Source organism: Semicossyphus pulcher, unplaced genomic scaffold (assembly GCF_022749685.1).
Source record: "Semicossyphus pulcher isolate SPU_LCO1_2020_fin unplaced genomic scaffold, fSemPul1.0.p SCAF_21, whole genome shotgun sequence".
NCBI classification, from domain to species: domain Eukaryota; kingdom Metazoa; phylum Chordata; class Actinopteri; order Labriformes; family Labridae; genus Semicossyphus; species Semicossyphus pulcher.
The window spans coordinates 1800799-1822894 of record NW_027211695.1 but is presented as its reverse complement, the minus strand read 5'-3'; the positions used below and the strand labels follow the sequence as shown (position 1 = coordinate 1822894).

Sequence of the window (22096 nt, the reverse complement as noted above, 5' to 3'; positions counted from 1 at the left end):
AAACACAGACGGACACGGTTGGTGAAATCTCTAGTTACAGATTCTACATGAAACTGTGGCTTCTGTAGGCCTGGGACCGGTTTGCAGTTCAGGTTCTGGTTTCTGTTTGTAGTAGTCTGAGTTATATTGACCAATCACGTATCAGCAGGCTGTGGTGTATGCAGGAAAAACAGTCTGTGCCAAGAGCAAAAGCTCCTTATTAATCTCTATAAACAGACACCTACATGCTAACAGCTAACAGCTAACAATCCCGTCTATATCAAACATTCTACTTGAGACAAATTCACTTCTCAGTCAGTTTCACGCTACGATTAAAGCAGCGACTCTCCCCTGGAAAAAGCTGCTGTCAGTCACAGCTGGTGTTCTCTGTAATCGATAGAAGCAATAATGTTTGAAATTGGCGGCACAGCTGTGGAGAAAGTCGTACAAACAGCTCGTGGTTTCAGCCATTCTACATTCCTACAACACCCAGCATGCATTGCGCCCCTTCTTCTGAAAGGAACGGCCCAGCGAGAGACGCTGGAGTGAAGTACGACCGTTTCTCTGCAGACGATAGCTCAGAGCGAGACAGAGTCTGAAACACGACGAGAATATACCTGTGGATCGTCTGAAACATCTTCAGGTCTGCAGTCGACATTTCAAACCCGACGATTCTGAACGAGACATGTCGTCGGAGGCGGCGTCCGAGATTGAGGAAGTGTCGTTTAGTGAGCTTCCTGGCCCACTGGAGAAGCGGATAGCGTCCTCCAAAGGCACAGAGCCAAATAGAACCATAATGGCATTAGCTCCCCATGATAGCATGATAGGACTGCGGTTGAAAATCGGCGAACTGGCCCTTTAAGAACTGTAAACAAAGGTAATGAATAAAGACATGAGGCATCACCAGCTATCATCTTTTTAATATTCTGCTGAGTTACAATCCTCCAAATGTACAACTCATGACATTTACAACAAACATTTAAGTTTATATTTGTATTTTACGCAGTTACTATGGATACATCTCCACTGGCATGTGTCTTCAAAGAGCACAGATCTGATAAATAACCATTCATACCTTTAAAAAAGAAAGCGTGGGCCCAGAGCAGGAAACACAGCGTGGCGTGTTCACAGGGTGTCGCACGGTGTCGGACATGCTGAGGTGTGTGTGCGTACGTGCGTGCGTGTGTGTGTGTGTGTGTAAGCAGGATTCCCTTTGATGAGAGGAGCGGACTGTGTTACGTACAGAGAGGTTTGTCCTCTGGGGGGCGCTGTGCTGCGGAACACAGTGACTGTTATGTGTCTACCTGTTGTCACAAGACGTGTCTCCACGCTGCCTCCTGAAAACACGCGGCGGAGGCGGCTGCTCGGTGTGAAGTGAAGTGCCTCGCTCACAGAGTGAATCTGGAACGCAGGATGTCGTTCTTTAATCTTCTTCGTCACGTTCTCGTCTGGAGGAATCCTTGACGACAGAAGGCCGGAGATGTTCTTGCTTTTTAACGTTCGCGTACACAACTGGCTGCATAATTCACATCTATGCGCTACACGCACACTGCCCCCTGCTGGTCATGTGCATACTGCAGCTGCACGTAGCGTTCATTGTTGACAACGTACGCAGGGGACGCGAGGCAGCCATCATGCGCACCCGAACGCGCCGTTAAAAGCATGAACGTTTCCAGCTTAAAGGCCAAACACGAGACACAACAAGAGGAGGACGATACTTTGAATGTTTCCACAATTTAAATTCTAAAAATATAAAAATAAAAAGATTTACTCCTCGCAGTAATACTGAAGTTTATTCTTGAAATGTAAAAGAAAACTGTCCGTCCTCTCGTTTCTGCCCCTCGTGTCTCGCCCTGAAACTCTTCTCTCCACAGAGAGCAAAAAAAACACACGACGGCGATGTTTCAATCCGACCGACGCCACATTTACAGGTTTGAAACCTGTGTCCAAAAGATTCTAGAGATGGATCTCAGCACGCTCGTTGGGTTTGTCCACTGAAGAGATGTTAGAAACTAGTGACGTGCGAGACTCTTCTCCACTAACTCTCCTATCTGCTGTCAGCCACTGCAAACTGCGACAACCACTCTGAGCTCGCTCCCTGCCCTGAGCTGAAGGTCTGACTCCACCTACACGAATCACTCACTCAGAGCCTGCTCTCCCAACACGCCACGGAGCCCCCACCGCACGAATCCCTCGCCTGTTAAGCAGACTGACGGACGGAGTGCAACGGAAGTCTCTAGTGAGCATGCTCCGTGGGCGCTCGGGGGATTCAGGCTCTGGGTGACTCACACAAACTGGAGTTAGTGAAGAGTTGTCTTCTCTAATAGAGTCCATCTCTATTACAAAAGAAGCTTTTATTAATTCTTTAGTCTCCTCAGCAGAACAAACAGGACTTCCATCTGTAGGAATCTGGGTCAGCCTGCAGCACTTTGATGGATGTTAAATCTTCTCAGCGACCTGTAAGGTGGAAGAAACCTCGTGCAAGAAGCAAAACATGATCAGACACGTGATTTAATTTGTACTGGCTTCTGTCGCACATTGTTTTTATTCACCTTACACGTCGCTAAGAGGTTTGATTTAAACTTATCTCCCTGTTTTTGTTTTTAAAGAGCCGCTCAGAGAGCTGAGCCGGACCTCTCTTCTTCTCCTGCTTTAGACGTTTGGAGCTTCTGTGCAGCTGTTTGAACGTCTGATAAAGATCATGAGTGCGCTCGACCGGAGGTGTGTGTGTGTGTGCGTGCGTGTGTGACAAAGGCGGGCTGTACTTGTGAGTATGCGAGCGGCAGAGAGGTCGAATGAACACGGTCACACCTTCAACAGGACTAAAACATGCACAGTTTCTAGTCAATTTATACTCGAGCTACATGGGACACGACTGGGCACATCATGGATGGCTGCTGTTCTTAAAAGTGAAAGAAAAATCACAACAGGAAGGAGGGGTGGTTTTTTTTTTGTTCTTTTGTGCACATTTTTACACTGGTGGGTTTGTTTTACCGGCGGATGGCATCACAGCTATGGTCGTAAAAGAGTGTCGTCTCTTATCTATTGCGTTCGGCTGTTTATGGCGCCTCAGCTCCCGTGGAGCTACTTGTAGCAGAGAGATGCATGCACAAGTAGAGGAGGGCACCAGGGTGAGACTGATGGAGGAGATTACTTGAAAAGAAAAGATCAATGGTGTCCAGATCTAGACGGATCATTGACGTTAAGGGAGGTTTAACCCTCCAGACCCCTGAGCACGCTTTCAGGTGAAGTAAGTTCAAGCTTCGTCCTGAAGATAGTTTAAGTTGTCGTCAATAACTGGAGCTAGAAACTCGAGAAATGGCTCTGCCTGTTCAGCATCCCCGGATTTATAATCTTAGGTAGGCCCGGTGCCTCGAGGGCAGGGGTCAACGAGTCGGTCAGAGGGTCGCAGAGGTTACTATACGCCATGGTCGACGAGCAGGTGCAAAGTGAAGCTCTGTTTTAGATCCCCCGCGATCTTGTGGTCTACGCCACGGTCCACAAACGCCTCCTGTGGGGTAGGGCGAGCGTCGTCTGACGGAGCAGAACCGCAGCGAACACGGATCCTGTGGAATTTAGCCGTTACATAAACCTGACGTTTACTCCTCTGTATTAAGAGCTCCAAATGCTGCATATTTGTTGGTAAATGAACGATGAAGCGGTCGTAATCTGTGTTTGGATTGATTATAAAAATGCACATTTATTTGAGCTCTAACTGATTTGTGGTGGTCTAGTTTCTCCGGGGTCTAAAGGGTTAACACCTGAACTCAAACATGCTTCGAGGACCCACCAAAGGAAATCTCATAAATATGGCTTTCAGAGGAGAGTTTTGGCGTCTGACAGAAAAACAGTCTAACAGGCTTTTTGGGCAAATCCGATGCATCAGTCTGACCCTGGTGGAGGTGGGCGGGGCGGAGGAATCGGGGGGGGGCGGAGACATGACCGTATGTCTGGCTGGCAGTTAACGCGACATGGTACCTTGGCACATGACGATGGGGCGTTGGGGTGATTAGGTGTTCAGGCAGGCATTAGGGTGGATGGGTGTTGGTGGGTGTTTGGGTGGGTGGGGTTTTGGACACAGTCATTTAGCTCTGGGCTGTTAACCGCTGCTCTGTGAGCGACGCCTGGTGTGATACCGTTTTGTTTTCGTGGGCTCGCAGCTTGGACACCACGTCGATGAAGGCCAGGCTCTGGACTTCTTTGTGGAGGGGCTCTGAGGAGGAAACAAAGGGGAGGTGTAAATACTCAGATTAAAGTTTCTGCTTTTAAAAGAAGATGCACCAGTTAAACGACATCTCTTCTTCTCGGTCTGTTTTTTGTTCAGTATTACGCTATGAGACTTAGTTTGACTTTTTAAACCTCGGTCATATTTTACATATTTTAGGTTCTGCGTGACTTGCTCCAGTAGATTGCTTCCTTTTCATTAAAGTATAAGACCTTTTTTTGGCCAGAAACATCAGTTAAATCGCTTTCCAAAAAAGGTTAGGACAAAAAGGTTTGTTTTGACAGCTGACTGACGGTAACTTGTTGATATTAATCAGCTGTGAAGTCGGTGCTGACCGGGTGTGTTTCGCCCGGCCGGGGTCGGGTCCGACATCACTCAGTCCAGGCCCCAGCTTTCAAATAATAGACGGGTCCGTTTCGTTTCCGGGTCGCACAATTACGGGTCTCGAAATTTTGGACCCATGAAGACCTCTGACCCGCCTACACGTCTCTGTGGAAATAGTTTCTAAAAGTCTTCACCCTGGCTGGAGTTTGACGTAAAACGGCGTGTGTGTGGACGAAAGGACAAAACGCAGAGGAACAGAGGAATAGCTACGTTTCGTCCCCGTGTACATGAGGACATGGCCTCAGAATAACAGTCTGAGCCTGTCAGTGGAAACAACAAGAACTTTTAGTGGACTTATTTTGATCGGACAGATTTAGAGCAGCTGGCTGAAGCGATCTACTGGAGCACTTCTAAAACTTTTGCACCCGTCAGTCATTCAGACTCCAAACAACGTAAAAACAGGGCAGCGAAGAAGAAGACCTGAAAGGAAACAATTATTCTGACACGATTTAAAAGGATTTATAAGCAGTGGTTGCTCCCAAAGCAGGCACACGTTTGTAGCACCACTGCTTTTACTCTTTGACACACGAACAGTCACATTTAATTGAAGTCAAACAGCACTTAGAATAATTGATTTATGTTTTAAGCCTTTTGAGGTCTCACCTGAGCCCATGACTGCACAGATGAGGATCATAGAGTTGTACTTGATCTCCGGAGCGCTCCTCTCGTCTGACAGCAGCTTGTGAAGAACCGACACCAGACTGGCTCCGACGAAGTCCTTCTCAGCTGCGACTGAAGGCCACAAATAAAGAGATAGAAAACATGAAGCATTTAGTTTCATAATTCAACAGTTTCCCGTCACAATTAAAGAGCAGACGGAAAAATCAGACTCCCAAAGAGTTGCTTATTCGTGCTCTCACCCAGATCCAGCCCTGCTATGAGCCCCAGAGCCACCAGCGCCTCGTTCTGCATGATCATGTGCTCGCTGGTTGCCATCGTGACTAAGTGCTTGACGCCTCCTCCCTGGATGACCGTTCTGACCACCTCCTGAAATCCATTTATAGACAGAAAAAAGTAAATAAGTACACAAACGAACTGCTTTCATTTCACAATCTGGAGTTTCTTTGAGCACGAAACTTCCTCTCTCATGTTTGTAGTTAATGCAGAGGAGTTTTTAAAGACGTGACGTTCAGGGTCTGACCTTGGACTTGCTGTGTCGGATGAGGGCCGACAGCAGCCGGTTGGACTCTCCCATCACTCCCGCGTGATCTTTGGCTTCACACCACTCCACTAGCCGCTCCACCAGCTTCCCGTTGGTGCCCAGCTGGTCTGCCGCTTCGGCTGGAAACACGTACAGTCATTTATTACACCTGCATCAGTTTGTCTGTTTCCCTCTGATTCTTCAGACTCTCTGTGTATGAAACCATCTGCTCGGTGTCAGGACGCAGCAGCAGTCACCATATTTGTGTGTCTTTATGACTCACATGTGAGGCTCTAAGAAATTCTTGATTATGAAACCTAGATGTTAACCAGAGATCGTGCCGACTGCTTCCCTCTAAATAACGAGCTGTCACAGCTGATATGGATTGATCAGGAGTAGACACATAAAGGACGGTAAAGTGTGTACCTTGTGTATCGATGAGCATACGTAACGTCCCGAGCAGTTTGAACTGGACTGGAGGCATCTCTGACTGTAGAAACTTCAACACCACGTCTGCTACTCCGGCCGACAGCATCTTAGACTTGTTTACCACTGAGGAGAGAAAAAGGGCCGGTGAGGACAATAAACTCACAAGATTGTCATTGATTATCGGACCATCCTTTGCCGTTTGCTCCGCCTCCAGAGTCGATCGTGCCCACTGTAGTCGATGCTCGTGTTTCCACAGCACGCGCCGCGATCCATCTCCGATGCGTCTCTCCGCTCTGCTGCTTCAAGCACGCGTCAAGCTGAGCGGAGCAGATCGTTCCAAACAGGAAGTCACACACGGATACAGCATAGAGCATCCGGTCATTTCAAAATAAAACACCATGTACAGACTCCGGTTGGTAGAAGCATAAAAACACGTTATGATCTCCAAATGAGCAGATAATCAACCGCGGAGGAGCTGAACTGTTGTTTGTGTGTTGCTCTGTTTTAACGTTGATGTTATCGCGTGATTTCACAACTCCCGCGAGATAATGTAGTTCTCCAGCAATCTCGTGATCATTGAATCCAGCTGCTTGGGCCATCGCTCCGCTGCGCTGCGGACCAGACACGCTTCCTGTGGATGAGGGCTCGCGCCGTCTGACGGACCAGAACCGCGGCGCAGACGGATCCTGTGGGGTCTGCAGGTGACCGAATTTGTAAAGGCACTATTTACAATATTAGACAAACATTTTACCATCTGATGTTCTGTGCAAACGTTAGCTTAAAGCAATATTCCTCCCGAGCTCCTTTGCAGGTCTCAATTTATATTTGTCTTACAGACACAGACATCAGACTGTTTAGTCGAGCAGATTTAGATCTGTGAGATCTGCTAAAATATAACTGTAGTTATTTTCTCGTTTTAACTCTCTTCTTGTCCCTTTATTGACATCTTGAACGTATGCACTTTGCAGAGACCGTTTCAGTGACTGAACAGGAGGCAAGCATGAGTGGAAAATTGTTCTAAACATGAATAATGTCATAATAATTAAGTGTGCAACGATTAGTCGACAAATGTTGATGACAAAATTAGCTGCCAATGAGCTTAATTGTCGATCCGGAGCTGAGCTGCTGAGGGGTGAGCCGTCTCACATCCTTACTATAGCACCTTTTTACACCGCGGTTCCACCTCAGCACCGCAAAGAAGCTCCGCCGTCACGCAGCCTTTGGGCCGAGCAAGCAGGAAGCAAAACGTGCGAGAGGTGTAAACAAACAGCGCCTGCTTCTAATACACACACATGGCGCTGTTCCGCCCTGCCGGCTCCGCTGCTTACACAGACGCCGTTTCACCTTTGTTACTACCTTTGACGCCGGCTCAGAGGCGGAACGACTTCGCCCCACCGCCTCCGTGTGTTTTGCATAGACGGAACGTAATAGCGGCGTAGTAATCCCGCCTTGAACTGGCGGTGTAAAAGGGGCTTACCTCTGCTGACCGGGGAGCGACAGGTGAACAAAACATAGCAAAGCTATCAACGCTGCAGAGAGAAGGATCACCTGCAGGATCTGTGACGAGGAGCTTGTCTTTATTAGTTAGCACATGATTGAAAGAACCTCCAACTACATTTAAAGCTAATTAAGAGACATTAAGTCATCGTGCAATTCATGATCTGATTGGTCGATTAATCCTTTCAATAATCGATAAGTAGTATATAACAGCAGCTCACCAGGTATGGCCAGGTTCCTCAGGGCGCTCAGAGCTGCGTGCTGAACGGTGACGTTTCCTTCCTCGACGTGTCGATCCAACAGCTCCAGAAGCTTCTGCACGATCCCAGTGTCCACCATGTGGATGCAGTTTCCATCTGCACACAGGAGTGAACACGAGAGGCGTTACCGCCATGTTGTCTTTTATTACTGTCGACTGAAATCTAGATCAAGACGTTCAGCTTCTTCTATGTGTATCACTGTTTCTTTAACTACTCTCCTTCTGCTTTCCTAACAGGACAAACGTTACAGAGGGTAACTTTCCTCTTCACCACACAATGACATGAATCTCACCGTTTCGAGCAAAGTTAGCGATGGCGAGGGCCCCGGCGAGCTGCAGCTGATGGTTGTGAGACGGGATCCAGGACAGAACTCTCTGGAAGACGCTTCCTTTTCCCCCCTCAAACAGCTTCTGCATGGACTCGTCTGCACGAGGGGAACACAGGTCACTCTTTAACGCTCTTTAATATGCAAGTAGAGGTAATGAGGGGGGCTGTATCTCTCCTCCACTTTTACGGTTCCATGATCATTTCCCAGAGTGTCAGAGACTGTCCAGCCTCCATGATGCTCATTAAAGATGAGAGGAGTCGATCTGATAAACGTATCTGAGTCATTCCAGTAATTAAGTTGTGTTCACTTCTGAGCTTATTGAGCAGAAAGAGTGTTTGCTGCGCTTTGCCTCTCAGGCCACAGTCAGGTTTGAGTTGTTGGGACAAACTGCAGCCACTTCTGAGTCAAGATGTCAAATAAAATGTGAATAAATTGAATGAGACTAAATCACCATGGAACAGTCACTTCACACTGCGCGTGTATATTTCAATGCTCTCATACGTGCAACGAAGGATCTACACATTATTTATCACACTGAAGCCGCTCTACTTGTTATTTCAGGAGCTACGCTTCTATAAAACCACTGATGAGAGACCACAGGCTGCAGAAAAACATGGCCGACATGACAGCTGTCTAAAAGTGAACTCAACCCCTCTCTGGCGCCCCTGCTGACTGGCTGCAGTATAGCTCATAAAGCCCGCCTCCTCCATGTTAACAGATGGGACACGAGTCAAACTATAAAATCTAAATACACGTCAAATACATTTTTCTCAAACATGGTTTCTGTTATTATAGTTAGTTCTTATCATGCTGATTTATGTCACAGTGTTCATTTTTCTGACAAGTTTACTTTTAATTAGTTACTTGATGCTGTCAAAATAATGATTGACAGCTCTGTTGACGAATCAGGCTCCTGCAGCTGATCAGTTCTGGATGAGCAGAGCGGAGGACGAACGGCGAGAGGAGATGAAACAAAAACAATCACTACAGTCATTGAAGTTTCCATACCTGTGAACTTTAACCTCAGACCAACACAAAGAAGCTGTTCTGCTGTTAAACACGCCGGCGTGCGGGATCCTTGCTGTTTTTTCGGTAAGTTAAGTTTAAGTGAGTTTGGGTTAGCGGAAGTGGCTACGGCGGCTCCACCCGCCGATCTCTACTACGCAGACTCTGGCTCCAAATGACGTCACCATCACAAAATGGCAGCGCCTATCACAGGGCTATCACTTTCGTACAATGGGAGCAGATGGAGACGCGTCGTCCATCTATATTTAGATCACTTTCTCACTGTGCAAACCCACATCTCACATCAGTGACAGAGCCTCTGGTTGGTGGAACCTTTAAGGTAGCAGGAAGCAGCCTAGTGAACAGTTTCAACATGGATCAATAATCACAAGAAGACATGGAGTGTTGGATTAGTGATCACGGATTCACAGTCTCATTAGAGACTCTGCAGTCTGAGGATCAGGAAGCTCCTGAAAGAGAGACGATCACACCGGAGCCTCGTTAGAGCGGATCAGCTGTCTGTCTGCGTTCTGGTAACGTTAAAGATACTCTCTGATGTTTATGCAACATTGCAGACATGTGAAGATCAATGTTTGGGGGTGTACACGTCGCGGGGGAAAGTTGCAGAGGTTGGCCAAGGTCGCAAAAACGTGCTTAAATTTGCTGAAATGAACTTGCTGTTTCTAATTGTACCAAGCTTATGAATTTATAATTTCTCAGGGTCTGTCGTCAGTGTGAGAAAGGTCATTTATCTACTTCCTGTTTGTTGATGAGGTCGTAGTGGGCGGTGGTTATGTTACAGGGTTTTATATGTTTTACACGTCTCAGTATCTGCAAACAAACTCAATAATAAATATGTAGTTAAATTAAAACCTAAATGTAAAGATGATTATGTTTCCACAGCAGATCCGATCTGACGATGTCCCGTGTGTGTTGGGTCGGGCTTTAATAAGGCTGATGTTGTGCTTTCTGAGCTGCAGAGAGTCCATTAGGTATATTAATAACACACCATGTTCATGTCTTTTCTGCTGCGATAAAATATTTACATAAAGGTTGAATAATTAAAACTTTTCATCAGCACTGGACGGCTTTATTTAAGGTCACTTGTATTTTCTGCCTATAAATTAGGTCCATTAGAGGACGATCCTCTCCGCCGACGACCTCGTACGTTCGGCTGCAGGAGCTGTGATGCAAAACTAACCCGACTGTTTGAAGAAGGATGAATTTTTTATTACTGTTACACAAGGTTTTTTTTTTATCGCCCGTGGGCAAAATCAAGCCCCGAGTCTGGCCCTGGTTTTTATTTTCATAAACATGTCTCAGCCCCAGGTGTTCTGCTGTGTTTACCTCCCAGCAGCAGCAGGACCATGAGGTCGGAGGACGTCTTCAGCTGAGCGATGTCCTCCTCCCGCTCGCCGTCCACAGTCTGCGCCACCACCTGCAGGAGACACTCCACCAGGCCGGCCTCCACCAGCTGCAGCTTTATCGCATCTGGAAGGAGAGGACGGAGGATGAGACGTTCAGAGAGGACGACAAGGAAACACGCCGCCGCTGCTGCTGCTGCAGTGCAGTGCTGCATCAAATGCACACATGGGACCGGTCATGGCTCTGCATACCAACACGGCTGCAGAGAACATGAAGCATGAAAAATGAATGGTCGGATGCGCTCCATTTATTCAGCAGTTTGTCTTCAGAAAATACAACTTTGTCTGCAGCATAAGCTCATCGCTCTCATCCAGCTGTGACATTTATTAATCAGCCACTGATAATAAACTGACTCGACTGTTTTATGCAACACCGACTGCACTTAATCTGCAACATTCTGATAATCAAATGATTGTTTTTAGGCCTTTTTTTATAGCAAAACAATTAATTGAATCTCTATTCACAGATCCTGCATAAAAACGTGGGACTTTGTGTTCTTGTTTCCATTTGTAGTCCGAATAGCATTGACCAATCACGTATCAGCAGGCTTTGGTTGCATGCAGGAAAACACAATCAGTGCTAACACCATCCCGGCTCCCATCGGTGGTCATCTGCCGGCTATTTCGCTTTTTTTTTTTCATCTCCAAAGCGCAGCCAACGATCCGTCTGACACGCCGTCTCTCAACTCCAACTCCATCCTCGCTTCTAAGGTTGCTCGTTGGACTGTAACCAAAGCAGTGCACGGAAAAGGAAGTCTTTGCAGGAACTCCTTGAGGGCTGACCGCTGGCTACATCAGAAGCCCCAAGAAGTTGGCCGTCGCTCCCCGAGGCTAAATCGTCGACGAGCAGGGAGAGCAGGTTGCTGCTACACAGCAGAACAAATAACTATTAACAGGTTATTGTTGTCTCATTGGATGCTTTTAAGATGATCTTAAATTACTTGGAAGGCAGGAACATCTGGCTGTAGGTGTTTGACTGGTTTTACTTGTTATTTACAGTCACATATTCTGTTGTGTTTTTATGTATGGCTGTTCGTTGTTTGTCAGAGACTTTGTTAACGTGCTGCTGCTGATCCAAAGAGTTTTTTTCCTGGTTAAATAAATCAAATAAAAAAACAATGTATTGTTTATGAAATGCCAAGCGATAAAATTCCCTAAAGGATCTCCTTGAAAAGTGCGTGGATGTCGTCGTTTGTCTTCCTGTGCACAGCTGCATCGTGGTCTGTGATCCAGCAGGAGGTGATGATGTCGTAGCAGCGGACGTGCAAGACTCCACTGGTGCCGTACTTCTTCTGAATACCCGTGTAGCGTGCGTCCTTTTCGGATTTCATGTGGGACTCGACGGCTTTGATCCCCTGAAGCCCAATTTTCTTGAACTTGCATTCCCCGATCCGTTTGTGAATGCGTACGTCACACGCTGCCGTAAATGTGTGAACGAGCTAATCCACAAACAAGACTTGTGTAACGCTGATTTGATGAAGTGTCAGTCAATGTGCCGTATCAAATTGAAGCCCTCCCACAAGTAAAAATAAGACTTTTTAAAGTGGGTAAAGTTTGTTGGAGAAAACGAAACACATTTTGAAGACGAGGGACTCATTGAAACAATAATCAGCAGAGTAACTGACAGCAATGTTCATGTTTTTCTTTGGCTTTTATGTGGACAAAATGTTCACAAAGTCACCCTGATGTAAAGACAAAACACTCTTTTACATTTATCACTACTTCTACCCCACCTTTAACACCGTCAGTGATCACCTGTCGGCCTATAAATCTACTGAACAACATGCGGTGTCACAAATTAAAGAGACGGAGAGGTACAGCTTCCTCTAGAGGAGCGTTAAGTAGGACGTTGTCCTGGAGACTGACAGTGCACGAGCACCCAGCGTGCACAGACCGGCGATATCAGACGCACACACATGCACAGACATTCTTTAAGCTTTAAAGAGAGCAGCTGAGCAAATGCAGGATCCGTCTGCCATGACTGTGCAGTAAGCAGAAAGCATGACTCACACCCAGAGGATAATTTACTACTGAGTAGGTGGACACGGTTTATATTTATATGCATGAGAGAAAGCTGCAGTCTCTCCCTGCTCTGCGTCTTAATCTCCAGACTTCCCATGCAGGGAACGCGAGGCCTTTTGTGTAGTCATGAAACAGACGAAAGAGATATCACGTTACCGTTTTCTGCGAGAGGAGCCAGGACCTCGAAAATCATTTCCTTCTTCTCGTGCTCCGTCTGCTTCTGGAAGAGACGCACCAGCTCCTCGGCGATGTTGGTGGAGGCGAACTGCTCTTTGCTGGACTCTGAAACACCACACAGGCATCGCACATGAGTCACGGAGGAGATGAAACCCTCTCCTCTACCTCTCAAGATTAAATCTGCGTGCAGCTTGGCTGAACAGGTATTTATGTAGACTCACCGAGCTCAGCCAGATTCCCAAAGGCAATTAGACACATTTCTGTCAGGGCTGTGTTGTGGGAATGGATGCCGAGCAGCTTCACCAGAGTGGGAATCACTCCCATGTTGATCAGCTGGGCTTGTAAGGAGTCTAAAACGAAGACACAGAAAGACGAGGAGCTGATTTCATGTTGGAAACATAATGAAGAAGACAAACACACAAACGTCTCACTTCTGATTGGTACTTAAAAGCAGTAAACTTTTATATTAATAGGATATTAAAAGATGATTTTCTGAAGCATTAAAACACTGCCTCACTTCTTTGGAAAGCAGACGATACCATTATGGGACCTTAAAGGGACAGTTCGGATTTTTGGACACCAAGTTGTATGAAGTACTTGCTAGTAGTGTAGCGGATGCAAAGCTCACTCACAGAGTCCCGTGGTCGGAGTTCTGGCCGGTTCTGAGCGTAGAATAAGTCGTTCCGGCGAGATGCCAGGGTCGTGAAACCAAAAAGTTTTACCCGACAAAAACAACATGCAGGCCATCATCCTAGGATGTCAAATACTGCGCCGTTCTTTTCGCACTATTTTCTCTCTTGACAAATCCAGTATCACTACGCCTGCAGCAGGCCGGTGTCTCAGGTGACGTGATCCATCAGCTGTTTCTAAGAGAACACGCTGGAGTTGGTAACTCGTGAGACGTTTGTTGTCACAGAGGAAAATACACGTACGTATTTCATCGTCTGCCTAACACGGATCGTGCCCTTAGAGGTCCCGTTGGATCCGTTCTTAAAGGTAAATCTTCCGACACATTTACTTCAACATTAACGCGAATCAGTCGGAATCAACGTGAAACAGCTGCTAGGTCGGGTTACCTGAGAAACCGGCCTGCTGCAGGCGTAGTGATACTGGATTTGTCAAGAGAGAAAATAGTGCCAAAAGTTGAAATGGATCATCATCGCCTGCGTGTCGTTGGTTTGATGACCCTGGCATCTCGCCGGAACGACTTATCCTACGTTCAGAACCGGACAGAACTCCGAGCACGGGACTCTGTGAGTGAGCTTTGCATCCACGACACTACTATCAAGTATTTCATACAACTTGGTGTCCAAAAATCTGAACTATCCCTTTAAAGCGAGACTTTGGCACAATGGGTGCAAGAGTGCAATACTCAAAGGAGTTTCGTATCGACAGCTTTAAGGCCGGCCGAACCAGAGTAAGAACCAAAGTGAGTACAGCGTGACGATGGAGCCTTCTTACCTAATGGGCTTGCTAAGGGTCAGTTTGCACACTGGTGAGCTAGCTTGATTACAGGACACTGAGGTCACACAGTTTGCTCAATAGACATATTTACACCTGCGTCATAACGCTCTGCAAAGCTTCCCTCTTTTGTGGAACTAGCTGCAAAGGAAGTTGAAAAGAAGTTCTGGATACGACAGCTTCCTCCAATTTGCACAGTAAAGCCTGCATGCTGACTGACAACTCCACTGGAGAGTCGCTGAACTTTCCATAAGCGTGAACATCTGCTTCAGACCGACACAAGACGCTGTTCTGCTGGATCTCTCTACAATGAGAGCACATGGAGACGCGTCGTCCATCTTTATATTACAGTCATTGGTTGAGACCAGAAGGGAAGCAGATTGTTCGGCTTGTGTAACTCACAAAAATGATCGTGGGAGATTTTAGTTTATTATTGTTGGTAGCGAATATTCTCCTACTAGATACAAAAGAATAAGTGAGTCTGGGGATGAAAATCAGTGAACTGGCCCTTTAACAAACTTTTGTAACAGTCTGCATTTGCTTATATTTGTGTTTTTGTATTGACTTTCTATGTAATCGATCAGCGCGAAAAACAAGCTTTACTTTTGATCCAAACACACTTTTACAGCATGTTAAGCATGTGTCATTATGAAGCGATTTTAACTTGTGCATCCACACTGTAATTAAGACACCAAACACGCACTCCTTCCATCTGCACGTTTGGGAAACAACACTTAATTCTAGTATTTTCCACACAGGGTTAAGCACATACATCGTTATAATAGCAAAAAGCTTTAGTTAGGTCAATGACAGCAATTAAACCCTTGAAGTGGTGCTAATAATCAATGCTGTAGGCTGATTTGGAGCAGCGGTAAATTCAACATTTGAAGCCCCGAAAACGATAACAGAAGCGAAGATGAATTTTTCATTTGATGGCAAAAAGTGTTAAAGCTATGCGACACACCTGGAGAGCCAAAGGAAAGCGTTTAGGTTTATGTTTTCATCGTAACACCAGAGAGCACGAACAGAGAGCGGATGGAGAGAGTTGGCGGATGAGCAGAACAGAAGAGAGGAGAACGACAGTCAAGAAGATCTTTTCAGATCCTTGTTGAATGTCAGTCGGACCTCACGGTACCCGGACGAGCTAAGCCCATGAAGCCATGTAAAAGACAAAGCCAACAAAACAGAAACGTGTGTTGCTTAAACATCAAAAAAGCCCCGACAGAACATTTCACAACAAAATGAGATGGAATGGAAAATCAGAAGAAAGGGTTGATGACACAAAACAGATCAAATACGTCCTCTAAAAGTTGTTTCCACTGACAGGTTGTTATTCTAAGTGTGTGACAACATGACAGAAAGGATCCCTACAGAGATAGACCTGTTTGTCTGACGTTACATCGCTCTCTGCAGACACACCAGACTCCATTCACAAAAACAGTATTTTTGCTTTCTTTAACACGGAGTTACGGCAGCCTCTACCGTTTGGTTTGTTTGTGTAACTGTGTGACTTTTATGTTTTTAATGGTAAGTTCAATGTTTGTGTTTCACACCAACACAAAAAACTAACTGATTTAGGCAGCAGTGGAAGAGCAAATGGCGTTTTATGCAAAGCAAAATTACTGTTTTTTTCAATGGAGTCTGGTGGTGTTGAAGAGAGCGATTTAAGGCTTTTTTGTGTCACCATTAAACTCAATGGTATATTCATCCTTTCTAGACTATCACAAAGAAAGTCCCTTTAGCCCATTAATCCAGCTGTATCCCCAATTAAATATATGACTAATGGATTAATCAGCTCTTGTACAAATACCGCGGTTGTCACTGTAATATCTTGTGTCTGTTCCCTAAGGGATTCCTTTTAGCTGATGAAGTTGATTCAGTGTGAGTAGGTGGGGAGTTGTCACAACATTAACTAGATATGAAGAGTCAGCTGGATGCTGAAAGCTGCTGAAAGCTGCAGGAAGCCCCCAAAAAAAAAAAACTCATCCATTCTGTCAGCAAAGCCCAAAATCTCCCATCAATCAGCCACACGGATCCGATCATGGTCGAGTGCCAAAAACACCTTGGCAGGAGGTCTGAGTCTGTCAGATCACATTCTCTCTGCGCTCAACAAGCCTCGTTATCACAGAGACACAAAGTGTAGCAGACTCCAGAGTACAAGAGGCAGGCAGGGACGCAGCCAAGAGCAAATTCACTTTTCTGGGCTTTTAAAAACAGGCAAAAACAGTCGATCGTGCAAATATCACAGTACACTGAATCACTTAGAAATGCAGATACATAACGATGATGGAGAAATGTGGAAGAGAAAGATTGCTGTATGTGAACAGAGCTGACGATAAAGCGGGATATGCTTGACGACGCGGCTACCTGTGATTGACAAGTCGCTACCACGGCAACCTGAATATTAGCTGTGTCCCAGTCCAGGGGCTGCAGCGGCTACGGAGGATGCCTCATTCATAGCCGGCGTAGACCGTTAAAGCTGAACTGAAATGAGAGGGTCTGGTCTACCCTTGCGTCACCAAACGCCGCTCCTGTCGCCTAGCAACAGGTAGCTAGTGGGCTAACTAGCTAGCATAACTAACGTACATTTTATTTCAAAGATGATTCCGATCATTTGTTTGGCGGCCCGGGAGAAGGAGGACGCATTTGTTGGCCGCATCTGAAAGGAGCCTTCGAATTGGGACAGCCTTCGATGTGCTTCTGTGACGCAACCGGCCTTCAAATACGGCATCCGAAGGCTGCAGCCCCTGAATTGGGACACAGCTATTGTCGTTCAGCGTTGGGTTGTACTTAAAGACGCTCTGAGGAGTCGACTTCACGTTTTAATGCAAGTTCGTTTTGCTAAAAGCTTGTTTTTATGCTAGCCAAAAATTAAGGCTGCACAAAGCACTAAACACTTGCTAACCATTTAGCACCAGCATAACCTTATGTTTTAGCAACCCTTGATTCTTTCCAGCTCCACCCTCTTGTCCAAATAAGGTCACTTCCTGCTCCCAAAAAAACAAGATAGTGAACCTTTAATACAAAAAATCAAGGCCCTTAACACCTTAAAACTATTCAGTCTAGGTTAGCAGATAGTGCTTACTGTAGTCGCCTTTGACAGACTTTTGACCTGATGGTGGCGCTAGAGGATTAGTCAGATGATCACCAAAGTTATTACAAATCAACCTGGATGGGAAACCAATGGGTGTACCAAATGTCATGGCAATCCATCCAATAGTTGTTGAGATATTTCAGTCTAAATCAGACGAACACAACTACGTATACTGCCATCCCTACAGCCTAGGTTTTAACACGGCTACAAAACACAGGCAGGATCTCGCTAATGCTTCTACCTGCTGAGTCTAAAAACAAGACAAACCTACTGATCCAAGGTAAAGGGGGGAAGTCAGAGCGAATATGAAAGCTGAGCTAATACGAATAACTGCGGATTACCTCAGACGTGAAGGTGTAAAAGCAACAGAAAGCATGGTGGAAAGATCAGGTGAAAGGTCAAGAAAGAAAAGCCCAGAATCCTCTGCGTCAGTGAAACCCAACAGATAAATGAAAGGAAAATAATGTGACATCATCTGTGTGCAAGAAAGAGAACATCCGCTGATTAGTGGAGATTAGTCAACAGTTGTTCTTGGGGGGAAGATGGTCATTACCATTATCATTGCTATAGTTCATCAGCATGCCACAAAAGACAGTCAAGAGCTTCTCATTTTCCGGCTCAGTATTTTGGTAGAGGGATTTAATGTGATCAGCTACTATCTGAGCCCCTCCTGCCAGGTCAACTGCACTCCTGCCCTCATCTGCAAAACAAAGAGGCCAGGACACAAATCAACCACAAAGCAACGGAAGAAAAGTAAAGAAACCAAAGTAAAACAAAAAATGCACATGAAAGCAATGTTAAGTAAACAGTAGAAAACATACAAATCAATGCAAACTAGGGCTATAAAACCAGTTACAATGCTGAATAAAATAAGTGTAAAGGAAATAATTATGACCACAAGTCTGTAACATAAAGCAAATTCAAGTTTAGGCCACGTGTGGAGAAAAATAAGGCTCATAGTCCGTGTAACAGAGGCTTTTTATTATTCAAATCCTCATAAGAAACCAGAGACGGATGTATTTAATGCCACAACTGACATCTGTGGACATAATTCAAACCTTGTCTTACATCGTTTCTTTAAAGAAAACGCGTAGCAACAGAGTAAAGTCAAAACTCTGCACATTTTATCAAGCCTTTGTGTTCTGCGTCCACTTCCAGGACTAACTCCTTTAAAGGCCGGTATATTTCACCTCCCAGAGGCAGTGAATGCACAGCCTGTCTCTCCGGGGGGGCTTTGTCTGGTAGACGAGCTGCCAAAGAAAGCGTCACATGAGTCAGCCCTCTCAGTATCAGTGCGCCTGATACTCGTGGCCGCGTGCCACGCCTCAGCAACAAGTCAAAGCCATGTGCACGATATTTCCTGTTGACATGAAGAGGCTGTTGATGCTGATTCAGACATGTGTTTAATGTAAAGGTGTATCTACATGGACTCAGGCAGACAGCAGAAGGAAAGGCAGATCTGGTTTAAGTGGACGAGGGCAGGATCAGAAAATAAGGTGACGCCTGAAGGTGGAAATATAACTGTTAGCTTTATCACAGAAGGACAAATCACAGGTGAACTGGACAACAAGAAGCTTATGGTTTCACTATTGTGCCAATCCATCAAACTTCTGTTTCCCAGCGCTGTCCAGAAGTTGTTTACCATCTGCCGTCCACCTGGATTCATGTAAACGCAGCACTGGTTTTGAGTAGAACAAAGGAGACTCAAACGACCAGCAAGAGCTTGAATTAGCTAAAGCTAGCTCCTAGCTACCTGCCAAAGAGAAGTGGTTTTTTAAATGTGTTTATAACTGAGGCCAATTTGAGTTTTTTGAGCACTTTGTTCGTGATGTAAAGGTTTGAGAATTACACTTTAAAGTTGGTGTTTGTCAGAGATAAGTTGGTTTTGGACCCAAGGACATTGGTAAACAGCAAATCCAACAGCTCTAAAGACATACAAGCACATGGTACAAAATCATATTGGCCGTTAGAGAAATATTACAACCCCTAAACACCAAATGATGTCCACCAAAGAGTACTCAAGAGTACAAACGACCTCTGAGCGCACCAGGCCAATACAGGTGTTTGTGTTTACAAATGAATCAATGAAAACTTGACGGTTTGAACACCTAATTACACACTTACCCTCTTTACTTTTACCCAAACGGTTGAGCAAATAAAGGGAAAGCAGGAGTGTCTCTTGAAGGTGTTCTAACGGACCTCCTCATTGACAGTCTCTGAACTCCACTGGACAGAGCAACAAGATTCGTCTAGAAAACACCAAGATGACACGGCCGTCTTTCTGCTCTGCAACAGACGCTATCGTAACTTGTGCATCTTTATGAGATGTGAAAGGGCCTTCACAAAACGTCTGTGAACGAGAACAGTCCGCTGTGTCGCTGCTGTGTGAGAGCTGCAGGTGTGACGGAGGGCGGAGCACACAGACGGCAGGATGAAGGAGAAGCGCGACTTCGGCTATAAAAACTAAAGCTTGTACCTTCCTGCGAGGTTGTGCGGAGGTGTAGGCGTCGATTCCTGATTCCCTCCTTCAGACAAAAGTCAGCAAAGTGATTGTTTGATGGTTCTTAAGATGATCTCCCCAGATGTTCCTGTGGTGTGAGGGACGTTAAGATCGATTTTACTTCCCCCAATCTGCTCGGGAAGAACGTCGTGGCCGCACATATTTCTGGTTTGGCTCAGTTGGTGGAGCGGGGAGGCTGCAGTCCTCGTCGCACTGATCACTTGGTGCGTGTCGTCCCCCACTCTCTCCTCCCAACATTTCCTGTCTATCTTCAGCTGTCCAATCAATTAAAGGCAAAAAGCCCCAAAAATAATCTTTAAAATATATATATATATTTATGAAGCCCGAGGACGGCCGAGCACGCTTTCTGTGGATCGTCACGTGGAACCAAACGATTGGGAGGTAACCTGACTGAAGGAGGAAGCACAACAACCGCAGCCATGGCAGCAGAAACCTTCGTTCACGCCGTCTCCAATCCATTCTCCACCTTTGTGAATTTTCAGTAGAAAGTCCATCGCAAATTCTTCCTGCCCGTCGTCCGCCATGTTTGTTTACTCTAAAGTCTCGTTTGGCCAGCTGTCCAGAGCTGTGAGAGTCGTCTCTCGTTGTTGGTGAATGAATCTGTTAGTGTGCGGTGTGCTGTTTGGGTCCTATGGTTGCTCTGCACACACTATACAAACTAAACTATTATTATAAGTCGTTATGTTATTTAATGTGAGTACAGCGAGCACAAGTCTCATCTGTTCTACTGGAGCAACTGAGGCAGCGTGTTTCTTTAAGGTGGCGAGCAGCTGCTTCTCCACACTCCCGGTGCGTCCTTCATAAAGCCATGCCAGCTCACTGAGACCCCCCTGCACTCAGACAAATGTCACTTCCCACCAGATTCCAAACATGCCCAGCTTTTCAACAAGAGGAGAAAACCATGCACCAGAACTGACAGCTGTGATTAAAGCCTCCGAAGCCGGCGGCTGGTTCAGGCTTAAACTCTGCTGCTGCTCCCCGAGGTCAGAACTCAAACCCTCCGCTGGTTCCTTCTCTAATGAAGTTTCTGAGAGTCTCGGAGGTGCAGAGTGAGGCGTTTCCAAACACACGCTTCTTATTATCAGTTTCTCTCTGCTGTCTTTTTATTCCTTTAGTTTACTTGAGTTGATGTGCGTGTTGTTTCTGTTGCACCCATGTGTTTACTAAAAGTGCATTAAGAGTAATAGGTCAAGCTTTTGTTGGGTTTTATGTCATTTGAAGCCTTTTAGCAGCAAATAAGCATGCACCTGAGGGTTGAAACTGAGAGCTCATTATGTGCAACACATTTGCGCGGTTATTGATCTGTAAATGATCCTGTCGATGGGATTATATCGACTCTACCTTAATACCACCTTTCTAGTCTCAAAGCGCTACGAAGCGGCTGTGGCTCAGGGGTAGAGACGGTCGACTCTCAAGCGGAAGGTCGGGGGGCCGTCGGTGTATGAGTGTGCATGAATGATAGGCACTGCTTGCATTGAGTGGTCAGAAGACTAGAAAAGCGCTATACAAGGGCAGTCCATCTACCATTTACAATTTACACCCCTTTTACACACACACACACACACACACACACACACACACACACACACACACACACACACACACACACACACACACACACACACACACACACACACACACACACACACACACACACACAGAAATGTAAGGTTTAGCTTCTTGACCTAGAACACTTCGACATGCGATCTGGAGGAGCGGGGGATCCAACCGCCGGACTTCCAATGAGTGGATGACTCGCATTACCTCCTGAGCCACCGCCCCCACACAAATCAGCAGTGACAGAAAACACGTCAACACTGACACAAGTTTTGCTTCATTATCAGGGACCTGTTTTGTACTTTTGTTATTTTAATGTAAAAGTTTAAAAAGCCTGTGAGTCTAAATTAGGGCTGCATCCGACTGAATGTATCAGTCAAACTGGATTTGTCTCTTGAGCATGAATCACACCAACTCGCTGGACGTGTGCTGACTTCTGTCTCTGTGTTTTCAGTCACTTCGCTGTGGTTATAAAACAAGAAGAATTATCGTCACCTAAGCCCCTTTTACACGGCCAGTTCAAGGCGGGATTATTACGCCTCTGTTACGTTCCGTCTGCTGTGTAGAACGCACGGAGGCGGATTGGTGTGGC

General features: G+C 45.9%; 1 protein-coding gene across 2 annotated transcripts in view; it reads right to left on the bottom strand.

The window, feature by feature from the left end:
* Positions 1 to 882: 882 nt before the first annotated feature.
* rap1gds1 (RAP1, GTP-GDP dissociation stimulator 1) overlaps positions 883 to 22096 on the bottom strand; it is a 31647-nt gene continuing 10433 nt past the window's right edge. The window contains exons 5-15 of one of the 2 annotated variants that reach the window (XM_069672125.1): positions 17980 to 18126; positions 13093 to 13221; positions 12851 to 12976; positions 10596 to 10739; positions 8208 to 8339; positions 7877 to 8011; positions 6156 to 6281; positions 5730 to 5869; positions 5449 to 5575; positions 5192 to 5320; positions 883 to 4192 (exon numbers count right to left, since the gene is read on the bottom strand). In XM_069672125.1, the coding sequence (XP_069528226.1) occupies positions 4065 to 4192; positions 5192 to 5320; positions 5449 to 5575; positions 5730 to 5869; positions 6156 to 6281; positions 7877 to 8011; positions 8208 to 8339; positions 10596 to 10739; positions 12851 to 12976; positions 13093 to 13221; positions 17980 to 18126 (1463 nt within the window). In that variant the 3' untranslated portion in view covers positions 883 to 4064. The remainder of the gene's footprint in view (positions 4193 to 5191; positions 5321 to 5448; positions 5576 to 5729; positions 5870 to 6155; positions 6282 to 7876; positions 8012 to 8207; positions 8340 to 10595; positions 10740 to 12850; positions 12977 to 13092; positions 13222 to 17979; positions 18127 to 22096) is intronic. The other variant, XM_069672126.1, reaches the window with a different exon arrangement.